The sequence below is a fragment of the Perognathus longimembris genome, chromosome 5, assembly GCF_023159225.1.
Source record: "Perognathus longimembris pacificus isolate PPM17 chromosome 5, ASM2315922v1, whole genome shotgun sequence".
Taxonomy (NCBI): domain Eukaryota; kingdom Metazoa; phylum Chordata; class Mammalia; order Rodentia; family Heteromyidae; genus Perognathus; species Perognathus longimembris.
The window spans coordinates 618059-637541 of NC_063165.1; the positions used below are offsets into that span (position 1 = coordinate 618059).

Below are 19483 nucleotides of genomic sequence, written 5' to 3' on the forward strand. Positions count from 1 at the left end.
AGGCTGGAGCAGGCAGTCATATCTGTTGAAGTCAACATATTTTGACTGAGGGAGGGAAGTGTGAGCATTATTTTTAAGAGGCGCTGCAGAGAAATGGCTGAGGGGGAGCAGGTCTGTTGAAAGCACGTGCCCTGGGAAGTGCCTTCATGAGCTGAGACCTTGGCACAGGGGAGAAGCCAGCAGTTTGGGGAGTCGCCCTCAGTAGCAGCTATGGCCCACACCTGTCCTCACTGCATGCCACCTTCCTCTGCTGCTGGGCTGGTGAGGCAGATTCCTGCACGGGAGACTCATGAACTACCGATCTCTGGGAGCCCCTGCGCAGAGGGTCAGCACGGGAGGGGACCCCGCGGCCACATGTGGCCCACACAGTGGCCAGCAGGTGACAATTCCCTCACAAGGCCCCCAGAATCTTCTCAGCCCAGTGCATGGCTTCTCCAGCGGCTCTGCTCTCCTCAGCCTGTCCTCTGTGCTCTCAGAGCACCGAAGGACAGGAGGAAGTGCAGATATACCGAGCACAGACCCATCTTCCAAGCTTTGCACCATTTCCAAGGAAACATCTCCAAAAAGCTATACCACAGCTACCACGGTTCCATCTCCACTACAGGCTCTACACCCTGTGCTACCATGCTGATGAGTGACAGTGCAATGGCTCCCAGGAGGCACACCCTACCTAGGCCCCGGGGAACCCTCCATGCTTAGACCTGCCGTCGGACTCTAGCATGACCACAGAGCCACCTCTGGCTCCCGGCAGGGCCCGAGGCTCATCCGTGGCCTGAAGCACTGGAACCTGGCAACTGCCGGCTGACGTGGGTGCCCGGCACCGTGGTCTCGGGCACAGGGGTCCCTCTCCCTCTGTGTGCAGCCCTGGCCAGCCCCATGGCACTGTGGCCTGCTTTACCTGACGACTGGCCCATCAGATTTTGAGCTTCTTCGGAGGAGTGTAAAGGCAGCTTTTCTCCTGGAGAGCAAAGGAGAGACAGATTTAATGTTTTGCCCTCAAGGAGATAAGCAAGTTCCCTTCAACTAGGGAAGCTCAAAATATGACCGGCGCACGCACGGCTGATGCCCATGGCTGGTAGGTTCTCACTGGCTGTGGCCACGGGGCGGCCGGCTCTGCCTCTGTGGAGGGATGCTTGCTGCACTCGCCTGGCTAGGCCATGGTGGACTGCTCTGCCTGCCTCGCAGCAGGTCTGGGCGGAGGCTGGCTCCTGTCACTGCTATTTCAAGGTGTGCCATCTGGGGCCGAAGGCACCCCTCTACCCCTGGGAAGGGCAGCCACACTGCAGAGACCATTGCTCCCGGGCAGGGAGAGGCACCTGAGATGGCCCGTGGGGGGCGCCCAGCCCTGCCATGCACACGGAGGGGCAAGGACAGGAAGCCAAAGGTCAATGCAGCCCACAGTGGAGCTGGGCTGACCCTGCCACCCGCAGCTGCTTTGTTACTGCTGCAGACTCAGCGTTCAAAGATCTGACTGTGACTGCGCTTGCTGCACTGGATAGAGACAGTTCACAGAGAGAGAAACTCCCCAGGTAAGAAGAGAAGGTCAGAAAAGGGCAGCTGGGTACGTACCGGGGAAAGCGGGGTTGGTCTGTCCGAGGGGAGGAAAGGGGGTTTGCTGCATGGCCAGCTGGTGGAGCTTGGTCAACTGCTGGGGGTAGGAGGGACATGAGAGCTAAGAAGGTTATTGTTATAGAGTACAGTCAGTCACACCAAGTTAAAAACGGCAGTTACAACAGACAGGCTGAGAGGGGCCATGCGGACACATGGCAGACGCTGCAGCAGGATCCAAGGACTTGGCCTGGGTGAACCAATGGGCCTGAGCCAGCCACACCTCCCTGCTCCCCAGAAAGGTGGGGAGGGGGGGTTGGCAAGGGCCAGTGGCCATGGGGCCTCTGAGGAGAGAGTCTGGGGATCCCAAGACTGACAGACTCATGCTAGCACCTGGGGGGCACAGCAAGTCCTGGTCCCAGCTTCGTGCTCGGGCCTTTACCTCACAGTAGAGGGGGTATGAGGAGGGACTTGAGGGCACAGCTCTCCTGCAGAGGCTGCTCCTCAGCTCCACAAAGCTTTTCAAGGACAGCTTTGGCATATGGCATCTCTAGGCATTTTATCTGAGCTTCGCTAAGGGCAGCAGAAGAGAAAGGGAAACATGGCCAGAACTGGTTTCCTTTGGAGAGAGAGGGCAGGTGGAATGCTCAGAATCCTCTCCCCCTTTGCAGACCCTGGGACCTAGAACAGAGGGTCTGAGTTTCCTCAGATTGGCTTTCCTCTACGCCTTTCACAAACAGGTCTGTGAGGGGCATGCCAATGATGCAGACTGAGTTGGGCCTGGGTTCTTACTGCTCCAGGACAGTCAGCACCGCTGGGTGGAGTGGTGACCATGCGAAGAGCACAGAGGCTACTGTGCTGGCGCCTGGAGACACAGAAGAAGTGGAGCTGCCGTCCCCACAGGAGCAGAGTTGGCTGCCAAGTGGATGTCTGCTTCAGAGAGACCATAGTCCTCCCCCTTCAGGAAGTGGCACCAGGATCCAGTGTGTCTGCCCAGTGCTTCTCAGCACTGTGCCCAGGCTCCCAAGAGCAGGGCTCCTGGGACACCTGCCCTTTCCCATACCTGGCAGCCTCCTCACCCCAGAAAGATGACAACACTGAGTCTGTCCTAAAAGCAGCCCTACTCCTCGGGGTCCCCAGTTTCTTGGCTCCCCTAAGCTTCTGCACCCAGGCTGGGCCTGTCTAGGGGAGACCTGACCAAGGTGTCCAGAGCAGCTCAGGCTAGGAGATTCAGTGGCTTGGGGTCAGCTTTAACTCTAGAGTCCCCTGAAGAGGTGATGTGTGCAAGGCGAACAGTTCACCGGTGGCCTGGCATGTCATATGGCTGCTGGTCCCAGGCACACACGGCTCACATCTGCATCTGCCTCTGGTTTGGCATCAATGAGCACTTAAGCCACCTGCGTGATGTGCCTGACAAAAGCCAGAAGAGAATATCTAGGAGGTCTGTGTTTGGCACCAGCCGGAGTTTCAGGGACCGCACTGTCCCTTAACACAATGCCAGGCCGGCAGTGCGGGGCCTGAGTGGCTGCTGTGTTGTGAGTCTGCAGGACTTTCGATTCTTGAGGAACTGGCCACATTAGCAACAATGTCCCCCCTCACAAATGGGCAGCGTTGGGGAGCTATGGCAGAGCTGGGTAGGCATGTGCTCACTGAGTGGGTAAAACTGTCCCTGCTGGGCCCTGCTCCCATCAAGCTACCATGCCCTTTACAACTCTGTACATTTTTTTTAAAAGGGAGTACGACTGAGCAGCAAGTGGCTTTCTGCTTCTTGAGAAAATCCTGTCATTTAAAAAACTGCAAATAAACCCTCAACTCCCAGCTTTAGCTCCAGTTCCTCCAAATCATCAGGAGGGAAGGGACACAGGGTGGGGGGAGGGAAGGAAAGCTGCAGGTAGAAGGGGAGGGGGAGGAAAGGTGTTACACCACGGGGATCCTCTTACTCTGACCACTTGGCATGTTATCAGCATCTAACACCCAAGTGCTGAAGTAAGTATGCAGCTCAATGAAGTGTCACAAAACAAACACTCCCATGAGACCATCTCTTGGTGGGGGTGGGGTGGGGGGGAAGCCCACTCCTGCATTTCTGGGAAGTGCCTCTTGTCTAATCTTACCAGGCTGTGGACTCACCAGGGCCCCCTGTGGCTCAGGCACTGACCCTACTTCAGTCACGGTGATGCACAAACCTTTTCTCCACACTCTTCAATGTTTTCAGAGAAGTCGGACTTTAATACTAATGGAGCCAAATTCACAAAATTGTCCTCACTTGTGCTTTCTTTACGAAGTCCCTCCTCTCTTCTAAACCACCCGTTTTTCTCTGGTATGTGCAGATGTGTTTTGATGGTCTCAAGGCCACTGTCCCCAAGACCGCTCACCGTCCAGCACCATTTTAGGGGCCCCTTCTCTTGGGTTTGTGCTGGGACGCCTTTGTGGCAGTGTGCTTACTCAAGCTCAGCCTCGGGGCTCCCATCGGGCCCACAGCTCTCTTGGTCTTTCCCGATACCCAAACTAGGCTGCCTCAGTTATTCCCTCACAGAAAAGCTCCGTATCTGCCAGGGAAAATCTTCCTATTATTCTCCTAGACATACTGATGATTCTTGAAGGGCGCTTTTCCATATCAATTTAATAGTTTCATTTCCTCAGAAAGTCTCACAAAAATTGGCTTGGAATGATACTGCATTCATACATCAATTGGGAAAGAATTAACTTCTTTGTAATACTATCATTTCTATTAATGGATATAGTATGTCTCTTCATTTAATTTAATATTTTGGGTTTTTTGGGGGGAGGGACTGGGCTTGAATTCAGAGCCTTGAACATGTTAGGTAGTATGTATACTACTGAGCTACATCCTCAGCCCAGTTTTCCTTATAGTTCATCCCTTTTCTGTGGCCTTAGAACACAATCCTTCTATCTATGCCTCCCACAGAGTACCCAAAAGGCATTGGGGCATAAAAATAGTCCACATGGTACTTTTTGTTGTGGTTATTGGTCATAGGGCTTGAACTCAGGGTGTAGGAGCTATTCCTGAGCTCTTTTACTCAGAGCTAGTGCTCTACCACTTGAGCCACAGTTCTACTTCCTGTTTTCTGGTGGTTAATTGGGGATAAGAGTCTCATGGGCTTTCCTTCCCAACAGGCTTTGAACTTCATTCCTTAGCTCTCAGTCTCCTGAGTAGCTGGAATTACAGACATGAGCCACCAGTGCCTGGCTATATGTACTATTTTTATCTACTTCTATTAATTCCATCCACTAGGGAGCATGAATAGTAATTTAACAGATTATGTTTGTGTTTATTTGCCCAAATGCCTATAATTTTCTTTGTTCACCAACCCTTCTTTCAAGTCTAGCCTTCCTTCTGATTAATTTTCCTTTTTCCTGAAGCGTATCCATTAAAAAGTGATTTCTGTAGGCCTCTTGGTCTTTGCTATGTGTCTACAAGTGGCTACATTTAAGTCCTTAGTAGAGCCTCTTGAGAGAATTCTCTGTTGACACTTTCTTTTACTATGCCACTGTCTTCTGATGGCCACTGTTGCTGGTGAAAACTCAATTGTATTTCTCACTTGTTCCTATGTAATAATCTCTCTCTGTCTCTCTCTGTCTCTGTCTCTCTCTCTTATTTTGGGTAGTACTGGACTCAGGGCCTCACACTTGCTAGGCTGGCACCATACTGCCGAGCTACACCTTCAGCCTTGTTCTTGACTGGATGTTTTCAGGGTAAGGTCTCGCTTTCCACCAAGCGCACAGCTGGGCTAGACCGCCGACTTTTTCAGCTTCGCACCGTTGCTGGGATCACAGGCTTGCACCGTGATGTTCAGCTTCCCTTTCATGGGAATAGTCTTAAGGACTTTTCTGCTGGGGCTGACCTGCCATTGCACATGACCTTCCCAAACCCAGTCTCCAATGTAGCCTGGGATGTCAGACAGGCATGTCCCACCAGCACGCAGCTGCTTCCCCCTCCTCTCCTTCCTCCTCACTGCCATTCAGCTGCGGCGGCTGCTGCTTTCTCCTTTTCCTTCCCCCATTCCTCCTCCTACTCTCATTTTCTGAGATGGGATATTACTATGTAGCCACCCTGGTATTGAACTCAAGATTCTTGTGTTTCAGCCTCCTCTGGAGAGCTAAGATTATAGGCATGAACCACCATTCCTGGCTCCTTTGTAGTATTCTTATTCTCTCTGATTACCTCTAGTTCTTGAGTTTGGGTTTGGTGTTATGTAGTTCTCATACAGTAAGGCGTGATCATATGCAGCCTGCTGAGAAGGGGCAGGTGAAGGAGAGGGGCCAAAGCCAGGCCGCAACTCAAAAGGGGAAGGCTGTGTTCTTCTTTCACCTAGACAGGAGAGGGACAGGGAAGGAATGGCTTTCTTCAGCCAGCAGAAGGCTACTCTGGGCCTCTTATTCTATGAGGTACAATACGCTGCCTTGCCTGGTGAAGGTAGAGCCAAGAGAAGCCTCTCTGGCACACCCACTCCAGGACCTGGGGAAGAAGTCAGGCTCAGAGCCAAGGAGTGGTGGCATAGGAGTTGGTAGCCATAGGAAGCTATCAATGATTTCCTCACTTATCTCCTTACAGGGTTCTAGAAGGAGACATTGAGCCAGTGCAAGGGAGAGACATCCCACCGCAGCCTGCTTAAAGCTTTGTAGTACATAACACTACCATTCTTCATGTGTGAACAAGCTCCACTTTGCCCACATCCTGTGCCCTGAAATGGGCCTATCAGAGGTCCTGTGCAAGACTAATGCCAAGATAAGGGCACTTCCGATGCAGCATCTTGTTGCCCATCTTCACAGGACTTCCTTTGCTATCACACATGCCTCTGTAATTTCCCAAGTTGCACTAACCAAAGAACAGTGTCTCAGTAGGCCATGGTGTCTTCTTTTTTTTTTTTTTTTTTTTTTGCCAGTCCTGGGCCTTGGACTCAGGGCCTGAGCACTGTCCCTGGCTTCTTCCCGCTCAAGGCTAGCACTCCGCCACTTGAGCCACAGCGCCGCTTCTGGCCGTTTTCTGTATATGTGGTGCTGGGGAATCGAACCTAGGGCCTCGTGTATCCGAGGCAGGCATTCTTGCCACTAGGCTATATCCCCAGCCCCCATGGTGTCTTCTTAATTCCCTGGGAAGTTAACATCCTTTATGCCATACAGAGCCTGCCAGCTTGCCACTTCAGCTAAACGCCCCTTCAGCCCTGCCAAGGGAACTTCGTAGAACATCTACTTTTTCGGGCGTGCAACGGATATTCCTGAGATCGACAAAGCTCATGGTGAGGTAAGACCACTGGATCAGATAAGAGCAGAGATGCTAAATTCTGTCAGTATTACTATGATGTGTTCATTTGTGCTTGCTTTCAGCATCCCTCTAAATGAAAGGGATGCGGAACAAGGAAGTGACTTGGAAACCAGACTAGTGTAAAGGTTCAGACATTCTGAGGCTGTTAGGAAGCTTACTTCAGATAGCCCCTGATTTCAAAACGGCCCAACTGTGATGCTCTGATGCAGTTTGCACTTTGGATTTTGATTTTTTTTTGGTCTGGGTTAGTGATATGTATTCACCTCCTTTTGTTTCTTTTGTTGTCTGTCGGTCCTGGGGCTTGAACTCTGGGCCCAGGTGCTGTCCCTGAACTTTTTTTGCTTGTGGCTAACGTTCCAGTGGTTGAGCCACAACTCCATTTCTGGTTTTCTAGTGATTCATTGGAGAGCTTCTCATGGAGTTTCCTGCCCTGGCTGGCTTCAAACCACGATCCTCAGATCTCAGCCTCCTGAGTAGCTAGGCTTGCAGGCATGAGCCACTGGTGTCCAGCTGGTGTTTGCTACTCTTACATTGCTAGATGGCATTAACGAGCTCTAGGCAGCCCTGTGGTACAAGGATGAGCAGTCAACACTGTACAGGTGCAGTTCTGCCAGGCTGGGATGCCCAGTAGACGGGGTGCATTGAGTGCATTTTCAATTTATGATGAGTTTACCAGGCTATGGCCCCACACAAGTTGCCACTATGTGTGGTTATTCTCCAGAGACAAACTGCTTCCTGATGTGGTGGCACGTGAGTGAAGAAACAGAAAGAAATGAAGGTGAAGGGGCTGAGTGGCTGCCCCTTCCAAGTCTACCGAGGCCCTGGTCTCTGCATCACTCCCGTGCCCCCAGACTTGGTGCAGTCTCCTTTCTGCATTTCCAATGCTGGGCCTCAATGATGCTGGTAGGATGTGGAGGTGTAGAGATGCTTTCCAGGGTGTTGAGAGGTCATCCAGAGAACTGGACACGAAGGCACGTGGCCACTCTCCACACCCGCTGAGCAGTCACGCAGAGAACTGGACACGAAGGCACGTGGCCACTCTCCACACCCGCTGAGCAGTCATGCAGAGAACTGGACACGAAGGCATGTGGCCACTCTCCACACCCGCTGAGCAGTCATCCAGAGAACTGGACACGAAGGCACGTGGCCACTCTCCACACCCGCTGAGCAGTCATGCAGAGAACTGGACACGAAGGCGTGTGGCCACTCTCCACACCCGCTGAGCAGTCACGCAGAGAACTGGACACGAAGGCACGTGGCCACTCTCCACACCCGCTGAGCAGTCATGCAGAGAACTGGACACGAAGGTGTGTGGCCACTCTCCACACCCACTGAGCAGTCACGCAGAGAACTGGACACGAAGGCACGTGGCCACTCTCCACACCCGCTGAGCAGTCATCCAGAGAACTGGACATGAAGGTGCATCTCCACACCCGCTGTGCAGTCATGTAGAGAACTGGACATGAAGGCGCGTGGCCACTCTCCACATCCACTGAGCAGTCATGCACAGAATGACGCGAAGGTGCAGGGTCGCTCTCCATGCCTGCTGAGAAGTCATCCAGCAAACTGGGTGGGGAACAGGGTCACTTTCCATGGCTGCAGAGTGTCCATTTCAGAGAAATGGATGCCAAAGTTCCTGGAAATTTTCCATGGCTGCTGGGCCACTGTCCCAGAGAACAAGCTCAGACCACAGAGGATGTGACCCCTCACTACTGTCCAGCAGCACTTCATACCTCTTCACAATGCCCACTCCCGGAGAGCTGAGAGGTGCCAGAGGAACATGTGGGTACACAGAGGAAACTCAAAACAGAGGAGCATCTGGGTAAAGGAGCATGTGGGTAAACAGAGGAAACTCAAAGTCTTCAGCATGGATAATTTTAAGTAAGTGCCAGCTCAAAAGCATTGCTTAAACTTAGGTGTTGAAAATGTGCACGCTCTTATTATAGGTAAGGGATACTTGGATTTTAGAAACGAATCTCTCTATATGCTACATAGTCTGACTTACGAGTCCTCATATTCAGATAAGGAAACAAGGTGCTGAAAGGTGACTGCAGTATACACACACACATACACATATATGTATACAAGTGTACACACACACGCCAGCCACTTTGAATTACACTGCAAAATAGCACAGTTAACATTTCCTATAGCTACATTTTCATTATAAAAATTGGAGCTTTAAAAATTACTAAGAGGAAGTGAAGGTGCAGCTCTGGTAGTAGGAGCACCAGCCATGAGTGAGTGAAGAAGCCAGGCGAGGGCAGGAAGCCCTGACTTTAAACCCCAGTGCTGACACTCAACAAACAAACATTCCTACTAAATACTGAGTGCAGATAAAAATCACGAGCATCATCCCCCATGCCACGAAACTTGTTTTATGTGGACTTTTTGAGTGATTTCCCAAGCCTTCAATTTTATGTGCCTGCAAGAAAGACATTTTTAAGTTCCCACTCTCTCACAAATCACATGATCTTGGTACAGAAAACAGGATGACATCAAGGATGTCATCACTTTTCATGATAAAATAACCAAAGTCCTAGTCTTTACCGGTTGCTCTAACAAAATGCCTTAGACTGGGAACTTATAAACAGTATGAATTTAGTGCTCATAGTTATGGAGGCCAGAGGTCCAAGATGAAGACGCCAGAAGGGTCTATGTTTGGTGAATGCTTGTCTTGCTTTGTTCTTACTTGGTAGAAGACAGAAGGAGGAGGTGCTCCCTGAAGGCTCATCTCCACACTAGTCTCACGCGTGAGGAGGAGCCTGATGACCTGACCAAGGCCCTGCCTCCTAACAGCATCACCTCTGTGATCAGGTTTGAACGTAAGAAGGGAGAGGGATATACATCCAAATCACAGCACCCTCACCGCACACAAGAGAGAACCAGAATGTCAGTTGTACCTTACTTTAAACTAACCTGAAATAATCTGTAAACTTCCCATTAAGAGATACTGAAAGGAGACATACAGGAGAAATAGAAAGCAAGCAACACACCAGCCACAATCTCTCTCACACTTGTGCCCTCCAGGATAGCTTTTGCACATCTGACCAGAAACATGCTTCCCTAGACATCCATGGCCACACCTCAGAAGAGGCAGCGAGGGTTCCAGACTCCTCTCCTTAGTGAGGGTTTCAGACCCTGCTGCCATAGAAACTGACAAGGCGCTTGCCAATCAGACCCTGCCGGCCTGAACTTTTGACTTTATTATTTGGCATGAAGACAGATAAACAATAACTTCATTCATCAATGGTGCTGCACCTTTGAGTTAAGTAGCCTCACCCAGTTCAAACAGCTAGGCTTTTGAGGCTGCTTCTATACACTCTAGATGGGTGGGGCTGCCTTGCCCAGCCTTACAGGAAACCCGGGCCATCCTTAGGCCCTGCCCCAGCCCCTCATGCCCCTTTACTCCGCATGTTCTATTAGCCTTCTCCAGTGGCCTGCCTATACCAGAAGCGGAACACATGCTCTGACTATACTCAGTGCTGCCAGCTAAGTCAGGCCAGGTAAGGTCTTAGCAGTATGCTCGGGCCAGGAGAAATGTGGCCCAGAGCCTGAGCCTCCTGTGTTCACAGGCAAACATCTGCAGTAATGACCTGAGAACATGACATTGTTCATTCAAAGTCACGGCAGTGCCCTGGGATCTAAAATCAGGAATGTCAGCATGGCTGAGTGAGTGAGAGAAAGGCTTTTCTCATCACGGTTTCTCTACCATTTGATTTGTGTCTTGCTTTATTAAAGTGAAAAAGCAATACAATTTATTTTCTACTCAAGGAATTGCCTTGCAATGAAAAGGAATTGAATGCATATTTTAAGTACTTAGTGTGAATGAAATATTAAACCCCTACCTGCTCTGCCTGTAAATCTCAAACAGGTATCTCTTTCCTGCCTGACTCTAGAGCAGAGTCTGCAAGAGACTGATGGGCCTGGCTGGCTCTGTTGGTGGCTACCACCTCCCTGCTATCCAGGCCAGCAGCAGGACTCAGAACACACAGATGTGCTGCAGGGGAGCTGACAAGCCTGGCAGGGTTCAAAATGGGTTAAGAAAAGATAAGCAGTTATCTGCAGGGAGCTGCAGCTTCTTCACAGGTTGGCTGTCTCTCACTCTCTCCTTTAGTTTTTGTAGTATCTCCCAGCATGGTCCCACTGGCCATTGTCCTAAAGTCCCCTCAAGAAAATGCCCTTTAGCTAGGTGCAGGTGGCTTATGCCTGTAACCCTAACTACTCAGGAGGCTGAGATAGAAGGATCACGATTCAAAGCCAGGCAGCCAGGCAGGAAGTCTGTGAGATTCTCTTATCTCCAGTAGCCACCAAATAACCACAAATAAAGGTGAGGCTCAAGTGGCAGAGTGCCAACCTTGAGTGCAAAAGCTCTGGGATAGTGCTTAGGCCCTGAGTTCAAGCCCCAGGACTAGCACACGTGTGTGTACTTGTACATGCACATACACACAAACGCCCTTTCTATGTTTTGGCCCCTCTGGGTCAGGGCCCCCCTCTCCAAATGCCTGCTGTTGCCCTCCTGCATTGAGGTCTCCACACAAGGGCAGACACTATACTCTGCCCCACCACCTCCTTTAGGACCCTTCCTCTTTTGTGTCACCTATACTGTCACACTGCCAGGAATGCCTGAGAGGACTCTGCACACAGCAACACCACAGGTCTGGCTCGCAGGCCTAGGCACTAGTCCCAGGGCTCATGCACCCCATGTGGCATCTTACTAACTCTTGAAGGAAAAGCAGGACCTGCAGGCTTTCTGTACACTGGAGGACTGGGTACTTCGGTGTGGGATTTAGCTTCTCCACACACATACACACCTTCCCACAGTACCTTGGAAGGTCTGTTTGGATAACGCTCCCTGATTCCTTGGGTGCACCCTGGCCACAGCTGGCCAGTGTGCCCCTGCCCACTCAGTGGGACCTGTCACGTGGGAGGGATTGTACAGAGCCCTCTGCAAGTATGGGAGGGAAGCCCTGGACTGCAGCAATGAAAACAATTTTGACATCAGGCCAAGTCCTCAACACAAGCAGAATTAGTGCTAAGAGGTTAAAAGGTTATCCAAGGTTATATGGATACAACACAGGTCAGGGACACTGAGAAAACCGATTAATATTATTGTGTAATATTAATATTGGTAGCAACTAACGGCAGCATGCAAGTAGATACACAATAATAAAAGGATGGAAGGGAGACAATGAAAACTCACATCCGGATGAGGAATGGCGTACTGTCCCTGGATCGTGTAGGCCTGGAGAGAGAGGGAGAGAGAGAGCCATTCAGTTCACAACGCCGGAGGTCCTTCCGTGGGTGACAAGGAGCCTCAAGTAGCAGCTCTCTCCCTAGAGGCACATCTCCACCTGCCCTCATTTCTTGAAACAGAGGCAAATCCTCCCACCCATGGGAGGGCAGAGCGGCAGCCAGGTAGGGTGACCAGGGGAGCCACAGAAATCCCAGTGGCCAATCTCCAGACACCCCCAAACTTCTCTAACAGGAAATAACTTAAAGAGGACCCACTCAATCTTCCCATGAGGTCTACTGATCATTGGTCAATTAAATATCATATTCAAGACAACCAAACAGAAAAGCTGTAAAGAAACCAAAATCAGCTTTGCCAAAAACAGATTAAGAAAGAAATGATTTACACAGGAGTGACCCAATTTGTCATCTTTCTTGTCAAATCTTCGGTGACAGTCTCTAGGCTCTTGGTTTATTTCCCTTGTGTCAGATCTGTAACTGGGCCAGTTGGGGTGACCCTCATCCCCCTGCCCCCGCCCCAGTACATTCCTCCTGCCCTGGCACGCTCCTCCTGCCTGGCATTGCTGGGAAGCCCCCGGGGGGGTGTCACTCCCACAGGTCTTTCCATAACACACCCCTCGTGATTCAGACAACAAACTAACCACATGGAGTCAAGGGAGAGCAAGACTTCTCAGGACTGGCGCACAGCGGGGGGAGGGGGGTAGAGGGGAGCACAGGAGTGACACACGGTGCCCACGTGTGCGATCGCCCATGGGGCTCTGTGATGGACACCTCAGGGGAGGACATGTCACTTCTGTGGATCCCAGACCCCCCACAGATTTTGAGTATGTCTAGAGTTTTCATCAGCAATAACCAAAAAAGAGTTCAAGGCCTATCAACTGCCCATGAGGGAACCCAGCTGTAGCCAGTCTTGAGTCAAGACAGTTCTGAGAGGGAGGGGCCGGTCAGGCCTGGCCCCATCATGCGACAGAGGAAGTAAAAGAATCTCATCAGATCCTGATGTCCCGAGGACCCCGGGGAAAGGCGTCCCTGGTGCCCAAAGCCTGCTTTGTAACGCTGCTGTCAGGAGTGTGCGCCTATTTGTTACCCCAGGAGGGATTCCTGCTGGCCACTCAGACCTGACAGCTGGAATGCTAGGGGCCTGCTGCTCTCGTTGCCCTACATGTCTAAGCTGAATTTCATGAGCTCAGTTTAAGGGATGCTGGCCTGGGGTCACTGTTTTGACATTTCTTCATTTCTGCCTCACACCTGTGTACTTTTCAGCATGGCCCTCAGGGGCCTGCCCCTGGGGGGCCACCAGCTCCAAGAGGGTGCAGGGTACCTGCAGCACCTACACCTGACTTGTCTCAGGGGTCGGCCAGCCCCCCAGCCCTGGGCACTCCCTGGGGGAGTCCTCAGGGGACCTGGGGATCTTGCCATCTCTGGACTGGTCCACACCCTCACTCTCTAGGTTTGCCTTGGTGCCTCTCCTGGGTTGGCTGGGTCCAGAAGTGAACTCCAAGTGGCTATATCCCAGCCATTGCCAAGAACAACAGATCAGGCTACCCTTGGGCATGGTGATAGGCTTGAGGCTCACAGCTTTTAGGGACAAACACCATGGCTGCATAACTAGAACATCCTGCTTTGTAGGCAACTAGGGCTGAGGGGCTTTGGCCACAGTGCCCCATGGTGGCTCTGCCCCTTGAACTGGAGCTGCATCATTGCGATATGGGCTTCTTCCCTTTTCATAAAACTTCTTATTCTGTCACTGACACACTGAGGTTGAGCCATGAGAGTCACTGACCTGCCAGAGAGCCACAGCTGAGGGAGCCGTGAAGGGGAGTTTGTAGACAGTCGGGGTGTGGCTGAGTGAGCCACACTCCCTAAGGTGGGGATGGGGGGGGGCGGGCAGCTGTGCTCCAGAGCACGAGCTTGGCAAGGCCCTCATTTGCTGTGCCTCATTCTCTGATGGCAAGATCATATACACTGTGTGCTGAGTCTGTGCGAGGGCTGTGGACACGCTGCCATGTCCCCAGAAAGATCTGACAAGATTCTTTACATTGTGAAGAAAGACACAAGTAAAGTTTCCTATACCTTTTAGTGATAAAACCGCGTGCCCACCCTGCCGTGGCTGGGTCACCTGAGGGTAGCCTCTGTCTCAACTCTCCCTTGAACAAAGACACATCGCGGCCGGCCAGACACAGGGCTCTTCTGGGCCCACCCCTGGCTAGCCATGTTCAAGCCATCTACGTGGGTAGGCAAGCAAGAAATGAGGAAGCTGGGCTTAGGCTGCAGACACAGCTCCTCTGGAAGGGTCTAAAATTCACCAGGGGGGACTTACAAACATGAGATTCCTAGTAAGGCCAGCAGGGTGGGAGGGGTGGGAGAGCCATGAGGGGCAGGGGTGCACCTGCCAGCCACTCTCCCCGCCTCACGTGTGTGTGACCTGCTCATCTCATGTCCCCTGTGTGGCGGCATCACTGGGTCTGGGACAGGTGGGCTTCTCAGAGTCCAGGCTGCTTCCCACAATGGCCACGATGTCATTTAGACGGTTCCCTACCCAACTGCCTCAGTGCTTTGGGAATAGCCTCGGGCTCTAAGGATGATCCTCTGAGGTTTGGCAGCCGTCTCCCGGGCAGCCCCCAGCGGTGCGTGGATGTTTGGGTCCTTCCTGTCTAGGTCAGGGGTCTCTCTTTGGAGAGGTATGAGGGGTGTGGCCCTGAACTGAAGCCATGTGCCCTGCAGCCTGGTGTGGGCCAGGAAAGCTCTGTGTCTGGCTCAGGGTGGGAGGCGTGCAGTGAGAAGGCGAGAAAACCTGAGTGCACTAACGGGCAGCGGCGGGTGCTGCAGTAAAAGGCTGAGGTTGGCAGTGGAGGCCGCGAGCGGGTCGGCTCTTACCTGACCACCTGCAAAAATGACAGGGGTGGAGGCGGGCTTTGGGCGGTAGGGAATGGTGGCACCTTTCGGTGGGGACTAGGAAAAGGGACAGGAGAGGGAGAGAGACATTAGAGAAGCCTGCTGCTAGGCCTTGGGCCGCCTTCCCAAGTCCGCCCTTCTGCGCAGACCCGCCCAGCCCCAGACGTGGCCCGCAAAGGCTCTGAAGGCTGCAGCAGCGTGGGAAGAGCTGTCCACAGAGGCAGAGCCTGCAGGCAGCATCCTGCATCTGCACTGCCCTTTTCTTCTGGACAGACGGCTTCTTCTCTCGAGTCTATGCTGTTTGCCTCCTGCCTCCAACAACCCCCTTCAGCCAGGCCTGCCGAGGGCAGCAGTTCTTCAGCAATGTGGAGTGTCCATCTTGGAGGCCAGCAGGGGTGGGCTGCCCGCTTGTGGGGCTCTTCTGGGGTGGGTGGGCTCTCGTGCTGCTGCCCCTCCTCCCAGTGTAGCACTCAGGCAGTCAGCGCACACTACAAGACAGGCACGTCAGTGGCTTCTCAGTAGGTGCACAGACTGCATGCGGACAGGAATGCTCTTGAATCTGTGGAAAGCTGTGAGCAGTGTGTACAATCAGCCTCAGAAACTGGAAACCAAGTGCTCCAAAGGCTCTGGTCAGCCTGTGGTCATGATCAGTAGAGATTGCCATCAGAAATGAAGAAAAATCCAACCTCACCATTAAACAAAGAGTCATTAAAAATTGCAGAGGAGAAGTCATGAGGAGGTTTGTTATAACTTTCCTTGATCATTCTTTGGCCAGAATATAGGATTGTTACTGCAGGTGAATGCTGTCCTTAGCATTTCCTGCCTGGCCCTCTCTGCCTTATTAGATTTGGTCAGCCACCTGGGCCCCGATAGCAGAGACCTGGGCTGGGCCAGGCTGGGTGGCACCACCAGCTAGTGGGTTCGAGAAGGCCAGAACCCTCAGCTGAGCAGTAGGGCACAGCCCGTCGCTGAGAGGGGCTCTGGGCCATGGCCCCTGCAGAGCCTGCGGCCTTTCCACTCTCCAGGTAGTATGTCCAAGCGCTCCTTACTCTGGGAACCCACAGAGCAGGTGGCAGCACCAAGAGTCAGCTCTGCCACATAAACTTGCCAAGGGGTGGGGCAGGTCTGAGAGGTCCCCAAGGAAGGCCCACTTGATACATTTCTGGGGTCCTTATGAAAAGCCTCTAATTGGCTTTGTGAACATGGGCCTTCCCAAGGCTTCACTGCGGTATGAGCTACAGTTGGCCCATGCTGTGCCCTGCTGCTGCCCCACCTCACAAGCCCTTCCAAACCCTTGGCCATCACCCTCACTCCAGGGTGCTCTCCATCCCATGGAGGCCAGCGTCTTCATCCCAGCGAAGGCTCTCTGGTACTTGTCCTGAGGCCCTGACTGGTTGTGATACCCCAACCCCCCTCATACCTGTGGAGGACAGATGCTCTGGGAACGCATGGACCAGTGTTCCCTGGGAGGGGGTAGACAGCCCTTGAGGGGCACACAGCCCTTGAGGGGCACACCTGTGTGCTCTGAAGACCCTACCTACTTCATCTGTCGCAAGGTAGCCGTTCCTTTGGTGATTGTGGAGGAAATCCTACAAGGCTTCCCCTCCAGGAAAGGGCCTTCAAACCATCTCTGGATTGACTTCCCAGATCCTCTTCATGCAACAGGGGACATGGACGTTTCTTCTGTTGAGGCGGACCACTTCCTCCTGGCCTGTGATCTGATCTGAATCGTGGGAACATGTGGAAGGCAACTCCGCCGGCCAGTACCCACTGCCAACATCTGAATGTGTGTGTTGAACTCTCATACTCCCCATCATCTTGAGATAGATGGTTCAGATAGGCAGTCCCAGAACAGATCCGCAGTCCAGGAGCCCTGCCCACAGAGGGGCTGCAGTGTCTCCCTACCACCATTGGGCCAGGGACCCACTCAGGGCATCTGACAAGGCCATGCTTTCTGTCCAGATCAGCCATGTTGGAGGTGGCACCTCTTGCAGAACCACTGCCATCATTCACTGACACCCCAAAGATGTCTGCCATGCTAAACAGGATGTGTGCTCCTGCCTCTACTGGGGCGTGTGCCAGCGTGAAATGCCACAGATCTCCGAGGTGACTTTCAGCTAGCCTCTATGCTCCAGGGACTCAGAACAGTCATGGCACTCTGACCAGTGTGTGGGGAAACTTCATAATAAGAATATCCAGAAACGTACCTTTGATTTCACAAAATATCCTATTTCAGGGAAACGAGTTTTAAAGAATTAAATGTAGGGTCTGAACACAAAGCCAAGCATAAAAAACAGGGGACTGGGAAGCTGCCTAAAGAGATTTTAGTTCTGTGGAAGATGTAGCGGTAGCTGGCCACGGGCTGGAGGAGGCCACACTGTTGAGGCTCGTGTGAGGCAGGGTGGCATTAGGGGCTTCCGAGGAGGCCACACTTGATGCTCATGTGAGGCAGGGTGGCATTAGGGGGCTTCGGGGAAGATCTCAACTATTGATGCTGCTTGAAGTTTGCTTCCTTTGTGTGCTGACTAGATTAGGTGTCTGGCTCTGGCTTCTCCATGCTCACAAGAGGCTTTTCTTGTCTGTTGATGCTCTCTTTGCTTCTGTTTCCTCTCTCTGTTCCCTCATCTCTGGTTTCACACTGAGGGCATTTTTCCGGGTCTGCGCTGAGTCCCACCTAGGCCTCAGTGGCAGTTCTTGGTGCTAGTTCACGTGCCACTTGCAGAGCAGGAAGCTCTGCTGCCTGAGGTGGCATGACCAGGGGGTGGCAGGCCTCACCTGGACTGCTCCTGCTTGCAGCTAGGGCAGCACCGCTTCCATGCTTCCATCAGAACCACATCTTCCTGTTGAGCTCCAATGGAGGGAGAAGCTCGCCCTCCTTGCACTCTCCCTCCCACTGCCACATCAGATGGTGGCCCCAGGCTGGCTTGACACTGACAGCAGCAGCTCTGCCCAGTGCCTGCTCACCCAGCCTGCATCTTGCACGGAGGCCCTGACCCTCCTGCTCCTGACGCCCAGCCCCCACTTGGCCACGATCACCCATGTGAATCCTCAGGACCAGTGAGGCACCGGAGGCTTGAAACAACACTCATCGTGAACCCAGTGCTGAACGAGAGGCAGGCTGGTGCATGCTGTGCAGCTGTACCTCCAGCATGACCACACAGATCTGCTTGACGCACTGGATGATGGCGTCGGGCGTCCCTGAGATGGTCACTGCCCGCTCTGTGGAGTTGGGCAGCATGTCTCCGGCTACCTGGACTTGGGCACCTGTGGACTGAAGAAAAGGGACATTGGAGAGAGAGTGGGTGGCAGTGTACATAGAACAGGTCAGACTCAGGGTGAGTTGGGGGCAGTCTGTACACAAGTATCCTTCACTGAAATGGGGCCTTACCTGGTCAGGGCCCTCCCTCCTCCATCCCACCACCCCAATGTCATCTCCCCTCCACGCCTGCTACTGCACATCCCTCAGTGAGCCCTGAACCCCTCAGGCAGGTGCCCTCCCATCCCATGGGTATGCTGGGCAGGAGGTCCTGAACCTTCGGAGGAGCATCTGCAGGGAGATGGTTTTTCCAAACACAAGGGATTCCACTTCCTCTGTGGAGTTCCAGGCCACAGAGGAAGGTGGGAGGAAATTAAGAGAGGGTGGCGGCCTCTGGGGAAGGGCGGCTCAGTGCTCCCTGAAGTCAGGCATTAGTGGAGGTCAAGCTCATACCTGTGGCAGGACCCCTCAGTGAACTCCCAGGAGGGGCCTGGTGGTTGAGGGGCACCCCATAGGAGCAGGAATGAGTCTGGGTGCAGCCTTGAGCTGCAAAAATGGGGAACTATAACTTGCCCCTCCCAAGTACACCTCTTCATGGCTGCTCCTGCCCCAGCAGGGCAGCACCCACACAGGCCACTGTGTTGGTCTGGGAATGTGGCAAGGTTTCTTGCCTCTCACTATCGTTTGCTCACTATTGTTTGTCCCTGTCACATGTCAGTTTCAGGGCAGGAGTCTGCGATGCCCCCTGCCAGTACTTGTGGCATCCTCAGGGGACAGGCAGTACAGTGACTGGGCCCCCATGCTGCCAGGACTGTCCTCCCACCCTGGGCAGGGAAGGTTCTGGTACCTCCCTGATCTCCTTGATCTTGGAGCCGCCTTTGCCAATCAAGGATCCACACTGGCTGGCCGGGACCACCAGCCTCAGCGTCACTGGGGGCTTGCTGGTGGCAGGGCTATTGCTCATGGAGTTAATGATGTCCTAGGGAAGAAGAGATAGGCATGTTGGTCCCACCATAGTGAACACAGCTGTGTTTCAGGGCATCTTCCCCTTGCACCTGCACTGCTGCACACTCAGAAGAGCTCAGCCCCCCTCCTCACATGGCAAAGTGTGCGGAGGACAGGCCTGGCAGTCACAGAGCCTCCACAGCTAGGCTGGACTCACAGGCACAAGGACACACCAGACACATCAGATAGAAGGGGGATCCCATGTGTTGACCATGCACCAGACTCTTAAGGCTGCATGGTCA

General features: G+C 52.9%; 1 protein-coding gene across 8 annotated transcripts in view; it reads right to left on the reverse strand.

Annotated features, from left to right (window-relative positions):
* Window positions 1-19483, reverse strand: part of Pcbp3 (poly(rC) binding protein 3) — a 194012-nt gene that overhangs the window by 6506 nt on the left and 168023 nt on the right. For 4 of the 8 annotated variants that reach the window (XM_048346071.1, XM_048346070.1, XM_048346075.1 and 1 more), the window contains 6 exons: window positions 19084-19215; window positions 18123-18251; window positions 14963-15037; window positions 12036-12077; window positions 1570-1648; window positions 899-958 (listed from right to left, as the gene is read on the reverse strand). In XM_048346071.1, coding sequence (XP_048202028.1) covers window positions 899-958; window positions 1570-1648; window positions 12036-12077; window positions 14963-15037; window positions 18123-18251; window positions 19084-19215 — 517 coding nt within the window. The remainder of the gene's footprint in view (window positions 1-898; window positions 959-1569; window positions 1649-12035; window positions 12078-14962; window positions 15038-18122; window positions 18252-19083; window positions 19216-19483) is intronic. The other 4 variants (XM_048346072.1, XM_048346077.1, XM_048346074.1 and 1 more) reach the window with 4 other exon arrangements.